The sequence below is a fragment of the Acanthochromis polyacanthus genome, chromosome 11, assembly GCF_021347895.1.
Source record: "Acanthochromis polyacanthus isolate Apoly-LR-REF ecotype Palm Island chromosome 11, KAUST_Apoly_ChrSc, whole genome shotgun sequence".
NCBI classification, from domain to species: domain Eukaryota; kingdom Metazoa; phylum Chordata; class Actinopteri; family Pomacentridae; genus Acanthochromis; species Acanthochromis polyacanthus.
In genome coordinates, this window is record NC_067123.1 from 28,765,639 (window position 1) to 28,778,263 (window position 12,625).

Here is a 12,625-nt window from a genome sequence, read left to right on the forward strand (position 1 = left end):
TGACTGACTAATAGACCTGACCTAAAAGGGACCAAGACCTTTAGAGTGTTACAGATTAATGATGAGATTGTAGTCCGAATGTTGCTTGAATACAAATATAAAATGGAGAAAATGACTCAGCCTGAAGGGTATCTGTGCAAAATTATGAACTTTACTGGAGACAAAAAGATCCAATAAATTCACACCAAATACAATCTAGTAACGCTTACAAAGCCGATGTTATAAATTAGTTTGCTTGACAGTGATTGAGCAGCAGGCATAATTTTCTTAAGATTTCTTATCGTTGTACCTTATTGATGGAGTTTTGATTTTTTTTTTAAATCTAAAATCTTTTTTTTTCTTCCGTTCACCTTTTAAAACAAAACAAAATAAATATTATGCTATTACTTTCAGAATTTACATAACAAGAATATTCAATTGTGAGCCTAGATGTGTCGCATCTTTTTTGTTGGATATATCTGATGCAAGACTTTTAAAGGAAACCTCTTTAGCTTCAGTGATAAGACAAATTTTGTCCCCAACTGGCCAAATTGTGTCAAATATTCTTGTTCACAAGGTAAAGCCAAAAAGATTCTTCCTGATGGCAAAGATCCATCTTGTAAGTAATTTAGGGTGACCATATTCTGTTTCTCTGAAAAGAGGACACTTCCAGCTCGCGCGAAAAATTTTCAGTCCCCCCCCCCATTTTTAGGGGTTTTCCATGGGTCAGGGGGCTTTCTGTGCTTCAAACTCAGTTAAACAGATATTCTGAATTCCCCAGAAAATAACACTTTACCTGGAAATACAAAAAATAGCCCAAAACACTCACAAACAGTTGCTTTATAAATAGTATATTTATTAAATTAAAGCAATTCTCCTAAACAATATAATCAGTCACATACAAATATGGCATGCTCTAGTCTTTAATAGTTATTGACTCAAGTTGTGTAGGAACACATGTATTCAGATGTTTAACAAAATAAGAAATAATCATCTCTCTTAAGTCTGACACTTACACCTTAGTTAGGAAAAGTGAGGTAGAGTACCATTCTTCAAAATAACCTCCCAATTATCAATTATGTAAAAATAGAAATAATGCCTCAAAATATTAAACAAAAAGAAAAAAAGAGAGGTAGCCTATTCTTCAATGTTCAGTTAGCCCATTCTTCAAAATAATGTGTCTAATGGCAAATGAAAAAAATATAGAAATAATGCCTCAAGTCAACAGTCCTTTTTTTCCTTCTTTTTCCTTCTCTTATTAGCTACAGAGACATAAGTAGGGCCGTAGCCAGGATTTCGGAATAGGTGAGGTCCATGATGCGCGCGCAAAGCGCGCGCCGAAAATTTTTCAATGTTTTTTAAAAATATTTATTTTTATATATATTTTTTAGGCTACAAGTCACACAAGATGTTTGTTGTTTAAATATCTTTTAATGATGTGAAATCAGCGTTTTCCAAACAAAAATGTATATTTTTTCAAAAAAACAAATCAACTTTTTACATCAAAGGCGAGCTGAATCCTCCTGTGACCAGAGGCATCCCACCGTCGAAAGATATTCTCCCGGTTCACCTCCACTTTCTGATGCACATGCATCATCGCCAGGCCTGTCAGTCTGTCGTTGGACATGGTAGATCTAAGCCATGTCTTAAGTCTTCGCATGGCTGAGAATGACCTCTCACAGGCACAAGTCGTCGCTGGAAATGTTAGAAATATCTTCAACATACATTGTATGTTGTCTGACGAGCCAGGCGCTCATCAAAAATAATAATAATAATAATAAAAAAGCGCCGGACGCGCTCTCCGCTGTGGATAAAAATAATTAAACTCTTTGATCAGATGATCTGACAGGCCGAACTAGTGCCGAATTATCTAAAAAATATATATTGTTGTCACCTTGGTGTAGATGGGCGGGGATGTGGTCTACAAAGTGCTAATAATAAAAACACTAGTTTTTGAACGGGGTTTGGCCCGCTGCCAAGCGCGTCACAGGGCGCATTTGCGGGTACGTGCATCAGCTGATCAAACAGCTTTTCACCGCAACACGCACACAGCCACAAACAGAACACAAAGCCCATGGATGTTTACCACAATTTAAAATTTACAAGCACGTTTCACAGAGAGGTTTCAAGTTTTTATGAGTTTATGTTTTATTCAGTTGGGCATATTTGGCGAAAAAAAAAAAAAAAACTCGGAAAGAATAGGTGAGGTCCGGACCTCGCTGACCTCATACCTGGCTACGGCCATGGACATAAGTCCCAGCTTTGCAGACTGTACATTCTGCCTCCCATTTGACACGACCCGGACGAAAACAGGGGTACTTTTTTCGCATTTCATCTGTGAAATGACATTTGCGTTTCGGCGTTTTCTTTCGGTTCGAGTGCTCTCTCGCAGTGTGCCTACCTGCCTGTCAGCCTGCGAGGAAGCGAATCTCCAGCGCCGTGGCGCGCACCGGCGCTTCAGAGACGCGGCGCTGGCGCTCCGCAGCGTGTGCAGTGGAAATTTTCTGATAGAAGAGAATGGGTTCTAAGTGCTGCGCAGTACGATTCAAGAGCGCGGCGCTGTGCGGCGCTGCGCGGCGCGGCGGTTTCACGTTATGTGGAATTTAGGGGATCAAAAACCCGGACATTTGAAGGACTTTATAAACGCCGGCCGGACAGGCCGGACAGCCTCTGAAAAGAGGACATGTCCGGGCAAAAGAGGACGTATGGTCACCCTAAAGTAATTAATTGTGTCATGCATTCACTTCAACATTTATTATCACATCAACTTGTCTGAGGAAGATAGTACTCTGAGAAACTGCATGCGGAATAGGCAATGTAAGGTTTCTTTCTTTTCATGCTCAACCTATATAATCGTAGTGAAAGAAGTTCAGGTAGACCAGGGGGTCTTATTTAGCATTTATTTACTTATTGTCATAATCATGTAAAGGTATGTCTTACCACATTGTTTACCACCTTTCCGGATTGTAAATTTAGCTTAGAAATAACAAAGTTGTCATCCGTTATAATTTCATTATATACTCCTTGGAGAAGCTGGCATTACCACAGTTTTGTGTGCATATGTTTATACAGTTTCTCAGACTTCAATTATTTCACTTACTTCTAACTTGAAAATAGTAGAAATTAAGTGTAAGTATTTGTGAGCTGGGCTGAACCCCATATGTTCTATGCGTGTCCATAATCTTTAAAGGTAACTGGCAACTTAAAAGTAAAACCAAATTTGTCATCAGTTAAACGCTGTCCATCACCTCTGCCACAAGTGACCAGCACACATGCGCAATAAAGACGCAGCCCAACTTCCGCTTTTGAGGTCACGTGGCCATATGTGTTACTAGCATAGACTGTATTAGCAGGTTTGCTAGCTCGTCTGAATCCAGGTGCCGAAATATGAGTCAGATTGAAGAACTGAAAGTGTTCGTCTCGGAGCGGCTCCACGCTGCTGCCTCAGAAATATTAGGAGCTATTGACAAAACAATGACGGTTTATGAGGAGCAAACTTCCCGTCTGAAGGAGGACAACGAGCGGCATCGCTCTCTGCTGGATATTATCCTCAAATCCAAGTTAGTGCAGACAGAAGGTTGGTCCGTCAGAGTAACTTATATGATTCTAGTGCCACATTACAGAAATGAAAGCAGTTAGTGCCGCTGCTTAACCACATCACCTCATTCTTTTATGTGTCTGGTACTTTAAATAAGACTGCGCCGGGACCACAGACTGTACCAGCGGCTAGTTTAGCATCGTTATGGCTTACAGGTGGGTGGGCTAACCTGTGGACCAGAAGGTGGATCTCAGCAGTCATACGAAGCTGCTTACATCCCAGCTGCTAATTGCAGTCATGCAATTATACAATGTTATTAAGTCTACAACACGATATATTCCACCGAAAAACACGAAACTGGACAGTAGTTAATTAGCATTTAATTGGCTTCCATCTGACTTTAAATGTTCTCCTGTTAGTTTGTCATTGCTGTCTAAACTTGAAAACCGTTCAAAGAGGTCAAATAAAACTTTACTTGTCTTATAGTGAAGCTGTAGCAGTGTGCATTATTTTTGATTGGCACAGCTACAGACAATGCATGTACTGAGAGTTAAATCCTTATTATTACTGCTTACTGCCAGTAGCATTTGCGTAAATTATGAAAGTTTTCACCACTGCACAGTTACAGGCTTCCAAATGTCCTAAAACTATGATGGTCACTTTCATTATGTGAACGTAAAATGTTTCAAATTTTCAAATTCGTATGATGGACAGCTGCTCCGTGCAAATCCTTGCTTGTATGTAATTTTCTTTTTTCTTTTAACCTGACCACAGCTAATCATGTTAACATGTCACCCACAACACTGTGTTACAGAGGTATAGACAGTACCACGCTGACATGTCAGTATCATGCCTTTGTCTTCTCATGATGGTTACTCCAGTAGTGATGTTACCAAAACTGGCCATTAATTTTGTTTTATTCCAATGACAGAAGAAAATGGGAATGTTATACCGTGTACCACTTAGTTCCAACTAGTTTTGTTTTGCCCTTTTCTCTCCAGAATTTCATGCCAACAAAAGCCTCCCTGCTGCTGCTGCTGCTGTGTCTGCTGTGTCTGCTGGCCCATGTCCATTAGACTCAGGATTAAAACAAAAGGCCAGAGAGACTGCATTCACAACTCCCAGTGGTATGACTTGCATCTAAGAAAATGCCTCTTGCTCCTTGATAAAACTATAGAAAATGTTACTTCTTTATAAAAAGAAATAGAAGTAGTCAAAGTCCTACCAGGCAACATCATGAGCTTTTGTCTCCAACAACTGCTACAGTGTCTCGTAATGCTAGTAACTCTTGAACTGCCATGCTGCTTTTTCAAGTTATAATGTTAGACCTCCCTTTGCTTTCCAGACCTTCAGTGTGTCTTCACCTCGTGTGAAGACTTTCTAAAGTATGCATCCAATGAGAACTGTCCCTACTGCCTCAAGAGAATACAAGGCAACGAGACACATTTGATGAGAAGGCATTATTTATTTGCAGTTCATTTTCAGGATGGCACTGGTAAGTTTAATTGGTATCTACATTAAAACCTTACCTTATCATTTGACAACACAACCAAGGGATAAAAATTACATACCACAATTTCTTGAGCCTGACTGTTAAAAAAGAAAAAAAAAGAAGCTAGAAACACTTGTTTAATATTATGCAGCATAGACAATTTTGTAAAAATTAATTAATGATATGTGAAGTTGGTTTTGTATCCTTTGGGATAGACATAGGGCCTGCGTTCTAGGGCCATCTATGGGTTATATACTGAAGCACATATGCTGAGTAGAATCTGTTTGTCAAACCCTGATAAAGACCTGAAAGCGAGAGACACTGGTCTATTTGTTCACTTGAAGAGTAAATTAATAATGTTATTTGACCTGAAAGAAGAGAGCCTTGTTTTTTCCATGGTTTGCTACATTAAATAATATTGAGCAAGACTTTCTGGGTCTTATTTTTTTTGTACTTACATTAGCCATCATGCAGCACTTACTTAATCTTTTGTATAGTAGTATTTGACTATGTTTGATTCTTTAGTTGGATCCTAAAAGCAGAGCAGCTCTACAGTGTCACTTACTGATCATTTTCAAAATGTGGTATCATATTTTAGATAATTAAGCCATTTTATTTGGGAGTCACTGATTTTTGTTCATACCACAAAAGTAAAAAAATGTTGAGTTTGATTAAGAAAATAGTCCATGAATGCAGCATTGTTTCCTTTGAAATCTCATATGACATTTGAACTTTTCAAAACCACGCTGAATAAAATGATTGACTGAAGATGAAAGCAACTACTAACAGGCGTTGACTGTTAGTAGTTGTTTGTTAGTCAAACAATTTTCAAGTATGTTAGCTGATTTTTAAAGAGTGGAAAGCATGCAAATACACTGCTTACAAGCAATTTAAGGTGTTCTTTCTTTTCAGAAAAGTTTGTTGTACCGTGCATGTGCAAGGACAAGATCCAGGGCAGAAGTCACTGGCACTGCCCATACTGCAAAAAGATCATTTATCGGAAATGTAACTTTGAGGTCCACCTATCTAAACAGCACGGTATGTTTGACCTTTGTTTTATTTTGTGGTAAAAGCATGTTTTCAGTTCTGCTCTACAAAGCTACTGTATTGCTTTTAGGTCTTATTAACTATTGATATGACAATGCTGGCCACTGTGTCTTATTGCTTTACAGGTTATGCAATACTGCAGCAAAGTCAAGATGCAGGTTAGTCAACAAATATGTCTGATGTCCTCTAGTTTGTCACAAATAAGTTATTTGGCCTTACAATCTCAGAAAGATGCCGTAGACACTGTTAGAGAACTACTGATTAATATTTATTGCAGAAGTAGCAAATGAGCAAATTCAGCATCTGCGCCTATTAAAGCAACGCCCCTTTTCTACACAATAGGGCAGCAGAAATCTCTTTGCATTAAAGTAGATGGTTTTTAATGGCACATTAGTAATTCAGAGATTCTTAGGCTTAACATTGCACCATGAGATGAATTATTTTGGAGTTTATTTTCAGAAAAATATCTGAATTTTGCATTTTGAGTATTTAAAAATGACACATTCCAATTTTAAAACTGTTTTAATTTGCAGGTCATTTGCTATAGTTTGACTACTAACCGTGTTTTGTTCTTAGTTTGGTTATTTTGTCAAGTGTTTTTTCTCCACTTTGTCTCATTAATTAGAAGCATGTACTGAGTTACTGAGGCTGTTGAATAATAGTTTGATGAGTGTTGATTTCAAGAAATGCATATTTGGCTCTTTGTCAGTATAACAACGTTCACTGTTCTGTTCTTCACCCTAGAGACCAATCAACCCTCTGTCTCTGAGGAAGAGGTGCCACTGAGTCCTGAACCCTGGAGTCATCAGGCCTCACTGCAGCTTCATCTTAAAGAGGAATCAGAGCAAGGTACAGTACAAGAGCACTGCCATGTTCACTGCAAACTGTTAAATATGACACATGTAAAAAATAAAAAATGCGTGTGATGTTTTTTTCTTCATCCTCAGTGAGCTACTCAGAGGAGCAGTACTCTGAACAAGTGGACAGCAAAGGTCAGGTGATAGAAAATGAAAAAGGTCGAATTGGAGAACAAAGCCAAGAACCGAATCATGCCCAAAACTCTACATTCAACATTGTCTGTGTGGACAGTTACATCCAAGATATTAGTGAAATCAGCAGCGTCAGAAGCAGCAGAGGACACAGTGTTCCTAATTCTTCAACTTGGGCTGTGGAAACTCAGCCTGATGATGAGGTCATTGAAACAGTGGAGCCAGCTGGGGACTTACAGCAGACCACTAAAGACAGTGCGATTGCTGAGAATGGAAGATGCATTAAGACTCAGGAGTGGAAGACGACCCAAACACATCCGAGTAGAAAGGCACTCAACTCAAAGAGGAAAATGCGTGTGAGGAGATCTTTACCCCGCGTGAGTTTGAGCGTAAAAAAATCAGCAGCACCACCTGCAGGTCAGAACCCCACAGATTGTTTTTGCTGTAAGGCATGTGGAAAGATTTTCCACTACATGTACACACTGAGGACACACGTGCAAACACACACAAAGGATAAAATCCCCATTTGTGGGATTTGTGGGAAACATTTAGAGTCTACAGAAGGTTTGGTTCAACATCTACAAAGCCACACCAGGAGAAACAAGTGCGGTACATGTGGCAAACAGTTTTCTAGTTTATCCCGCCTGAAACGACACCAGAGCTTTCACAGACCAAGAGGTCTAAAAGTCCTGACATCAGTTTAAATACCACAGCTGGGGTAAATAATACAGAGGTCCACAAATACACCAAAACCTGCTGTGATTATTGGAAAGTGAAAAGTGGAATCTATTGTTTTAGAGATGTCCAGACGTCCAGCTATTGGGTGAAAGTCAGTGTTGATATTTACTGTGCATTGTATTCATACTATTGTTTTTTTTAGTATTGTGACTTTTCCAATTTTGTGGACTTAAAGTCCAGTAAAAGTCTGGTAAGTCATATTTCATTTTGTATATTTCTTGCATAATCAGTTTGCAAATAAAATGATTTAGGTGGATACACTCGTAACAAGTACATTTTAACTTTAATAGATGGAAACTGCAGTGCAAGAAAACATTAGTCACAGGACCTAATAAAGCCTGGTTAATATACAGCTTTGGAGTATTAATTATTAGACCACTGTTTTCTGCCTCTTTTGTATTTTTGGTGAAGCCACACTAAGCTTCCTTCTTGCGTTACAATGGACAGCTGCTTTGCTGATTTCAAGCCAGTTAGTGATGGCTCTTTGTTGTATCTGTCTCCATTAAACACCAAGATGACTATCTTCTTGCCATCTCAGAATTTTCTTTTGTTTGAATTATTTGTTTATTTTATGTATACAACTTTTGCAAATAATACTGGTGGTTCAAAATTAGTTTTCGGCCATCAAGTGTGATTTTTTTTAAATTTTATTTTTACCGTTTCTGTACATCTTAATTTTAAACATTTATTGCATGTATTTGATTATTATAGGTCTTTTTTTCGTGCCTTTTACAAAATGTAGTTATTTCCAAAGCTGTGACAAATATTAAAATTAAAAATATTAGATTTTAAATGGTTTCCCCCCTCCATACTATGCAGTTTACCTAATCTCAGCTCATTATTTGAAACTGCATTAGGTGTTATTGGACTTTGTATTGTAAAAGCAGAAAATGTGCATATCTACATTTACACACTGTCATTTTGACTGTTAGGGAATAAAGTTAACAGAAAAATAAGAGCACATATACATAAATGTCAGTGCACATGTTGGGATCTTGTAGATTTATCACTACTCCTGTTGAATGAACCGTCCTGCAGCCGGTCTGATCTGTGTGGGTCTCAAACTCTTGCCGACTGCACTTTATTGACTGCTGTGTTTTGGTCCCATTTTGTCATTTGTCTCCCATAACGTTGAGACTTTGTCCATGACAGGAAGAGGGGGGAAGCTGCTCCGGAGCCTCTGTCCTCTTCCAGTTTCCCCCGGATAATTTACAGTAACTCCCGGGCGGGTTGCTGCCTCCTTTTGGCTTCACTCGGGGAATATGGCTGTGTTGAAGATACAAGACCAGGTAACGTTACTAGCACATCTTGCTAACATTTAGTTAGCTAAACTCAACTTGTTGTAAAACTGATTCGCGGCAGTTTTGTTCACAGTATATGTAGTTAGTCAACAACGTGTGTGTTCATTTTAACCATAGACTAACTTTACTATCATTAAACAGTTTCCTTGTGGTGACTTCAACCCGTGTGAGACAAGTAAATGTGAAAATTAAGGTCTGTAGGCTAAGCTAATGTTATTAAGTCAACGAACATCTGACATGTTAGCCAACTAGCTAGCGGTTGCCAGTAAACAGAAAAGCAGTTAACGCAACAAGCATGCTAACACCTCGTCACCTGTTGGCTTAAGTAAACTTAGTTAAGACAGTTTGGTGTGTTCTCAGTGATAAAACTGCCGTTTGTCTGCTTTATCATCTCCGGTGCTTTTCGTTCGTGTTGCTGCTTGTAGTGGTGATAGACCGATGGACACAGCTGGATAGCTACGAGCTTATCAGGGAGGCTAACTCCGCTGCCCTGCTAATGTCAATTAGCAGCTTTGACTCACGCAAGACAAATAATAGCTGTGCCACTCATTACAGGGTCATTAACTTGAAGTCCTTGCAGTATTATGTTGAACTGGAGTGCATATTTCCGAATTAACTGACTCCAGGCCGATTTTTTTTGCCCAGGGAGTTTGCTTTGTCAGCTGTCTGGTTCAGCTCCCTGCACATTTTCTCCGGGGCAGCTATGGCCAGTCAGTCACCTGTTGCTGGTAATAAGAAAAGCTGTCAGACTAAAATAGCAGGTGCTGCCGCCTCTTAAGTCCACAGCTGTCCACGTATTAGACACTTTCCCCAGGCTCAGATCAGCTGCTGCCTTGAAGACAGTGATCACCAGTGAGCACATTCATTGGTCCATAAGTAGTGGATTTCACTGTTGTTGTTGTTTTAGTCACGCAAATTTATTTGTTGATGGATTTGTCTTTTTTCATTTTTCACAATTTCCCCCACTATGTTAAGTAAACTAATCGCATTGACACAAGTTTGTGTGTTGTATGACACTTCAAAGGAAGTTAACAATATACTTATATTCATCAGTTAACAATTGTTAACTGATGATTTTTCATAGATTTTTACATTTTATTTATTCAGTAATTCAATATAGTATGTTGGTGACTAAATGAAAACAGAAACAGCGAATGTTTACAAATCCTATTAAGTTTTGGTTCAGAATTGGCTTAAATGATTATGATATATTATTTTTGCAGCTCCATACAGCTAGGTAAAAAAAATATAAAATTACATCAAAGTGGGTCAGTGATTATTCATCTCTATGGCCTGTCCTGGACTGACCAGTCTTCCGGACAGTTAGCAGCAGGCACGCAACAAACGGAACAGTGTTTGCGATTAGATCCCCTCTCTATTCTCTATTGTTCTCTCTACTGCTTGCTGACAGAGAAATGGACAAAGGGACAAAAATAGTCACACTCAAAGGGCCAAACTGGACACAAGAATGAGTGTCACTTTTGGCAAAGGCTTCTGTTTGTCCCCTAGAGGGCGTTTGTTGCTTAGAAACATGCAAGAGTCTCCTCACCAGGCTATGGCCCTGAGTGAAGAGAGAGATAGTAAGAGAACACATACAAAAGAGCGTATTGTAATTTTGTAGGTGTTTACTTGCCTGAGGCTTCTCAGATATATCCATTATGAGACATTAGAAACATGTTGTTACATGCTTGTAGCCTACAAACCTCTAAGCATCATGTGGCATCTTGTTTGTGTAATATTCAAATGTGCACAGTGGGCACTTGGAAAATGGTGTACATGTTGATTCCAGGTTTTGGGGATTTTTGTAAAGTAAATAATAAAAGAAATTCTCTTTCTATGAGCTTCATGGAATTTTCTGGGAATTCTATTGAAATTTGATGAGATTTTCCCTGAAATTGTATGAGTTTCCTAGGAATCTTATGGCAATTTTATTGAAATTTTCCAGGAATTGTAAATAAAATTCACACAAAATTACAGAAAAATTTCCTTAAAATTTTGATAGAATTCTCAGAAGGTTTTTTTTGCGATTTATTTGATTTTCTTGTAATTCAATGGGAATTTTCCAGGATTTGTAAGGCCAATTTTCTCAAAATTTCCCAGAAATCTTCCAGGAATTCTAACATTCTAAGATTACCATAAAATTCCAGGAATATACCCATAAATTGCCTTAAAATTTTAGGAAAAATTCCTTAGAATGTCCATAGAATTCCCAGAAAATTTCTTTAATAATTCAGGAAAAATGAAAATTTTCTGAATTTTTATGGAAATCTTTTAGGAATTTTCCTGGAATTTTATGGAAATCTTTTAGGAATTTTCTTGGAATTTAAAGGGATTTTCCAGGAATTCTATGGACATTTTCCCTAATTTTTCCTGAAATATATTTGGAATTATTGAGGAATTTTGTGGCAATTTTGGGCGAATTTTCCAGGAATTCTAAGGTTTCATAAAAATCCAGAAAGATTCCCATAAATTTATAAGTAAATCCACATAAAATTGCAGGAAAAGTTCCATAAATTTTCTCTGACATTCCTGGAATATCCCAAGAAAATTCCCAGATCATTCTCTCAAAATTCCCAGAAAATTTCTGGAAAATTTCCACAACATAACCAAGTTATGCAAAAACAGCTGTTCAGCAGCATGTTTGGTCAATTAATAGCTGTGGTGATGCTGGATTATAATAAGGAGGTAGGAGTGGGGCGACCAGATCATTTGCTGGTGCAACCAACCAAAAAAAATGAGTAGGGCCAGTGCTATGAGTGGAAAAATTTTTCTGGGGCCCTCATATAGACAGCAGGATTGTTTTTCCCCATATGTTTTTGCTGCCAGGCTTATTCACAGAATGAGTTATTGAGACTGTGCTGAGTCAACACTTGGTCATTAGACGTCACTGAAATCATTAAAAAACGTAAAATATAAGTAACAACAAGCCTCATACACAGCAAGATAAATAGCAATCAATTCATTTTGACATAGCTAAAAGTAGCACGTCATGCTATATCAGTGCTGATGACTGTGTGTATTTTGGAGCATTAAAACTAAGTTTTATAAGTCCAGATTTATTTATTGGCATATCCTCGGTTTGGCTTTCAGTTAGAGCATGTAGTGGATGGAATATTACGGTGGTCAGAGTATGCATACCACACATGTAGATCACACATGTCCATCACAGCGGTAAAGCTTTAACTCGCATCACCCTCTCTTGGTCTTTAAAAGCTCTGAAATCTCTAGATGTCAGCATCTTCATTGCTGCTGTCTCTGTGAGTATGTGTGCCAGCATGCACGCACACCCACCGGCACGTACTGCCCTTTGTGTTTCTGCATTGGGATTACATTACACAGTGCATCCTGTCGCTGGGTCAGAGCAGAGGTCAGTGTAAGCCTGCATACTCTCACTCACACATGCGCACTGCCATGCTGTGTTTTTCACGAAGCAGTCAGTGGACTGTATTGAAATTGTATTTGTGATAATATTGTGACTGTGTCCTCTTGTTGTTGCGGTAGATGGGGTTCACCTTCTGGATGTTTTTCCTATTGCCACAAC

General features: G+C 38.5%; 1 protein-coding gene across 1 annotated transcript; it reads left to right on the forward strand.

The window, feature by feature from the left end:
• Positions 1-3,274: 3,274 nt before the first annotated feature.
• LOC110956217 (chorion transcription factor Cf2-like) lies at positions 3,275-8,306 on the forward strand. Its single transcript, XM_022201554.2, has 7 exons — positions 3,275-3,556; positions 4,519-4,644; positions 4,863-5,012; positions 5,922-6,047; positions 6,182-6,214; positions 6,801-6,905; positions 7,004-8,306. The coding sequence occupies exons 1-7, from the start codon at positions 3,367-3,369 to the stop codon at positions 7,747-7,749; spliced, it is 1,476 nt and encodes a 491-aa protein (XP_022057246.1). The 5' UTR covers positions 3,275-3,366; the 3' UTR covers positions 7,750-8,306.
• The last annotated feature ends 4,319 nt before the right edge of the window (positions 8,307-12,625 follow it).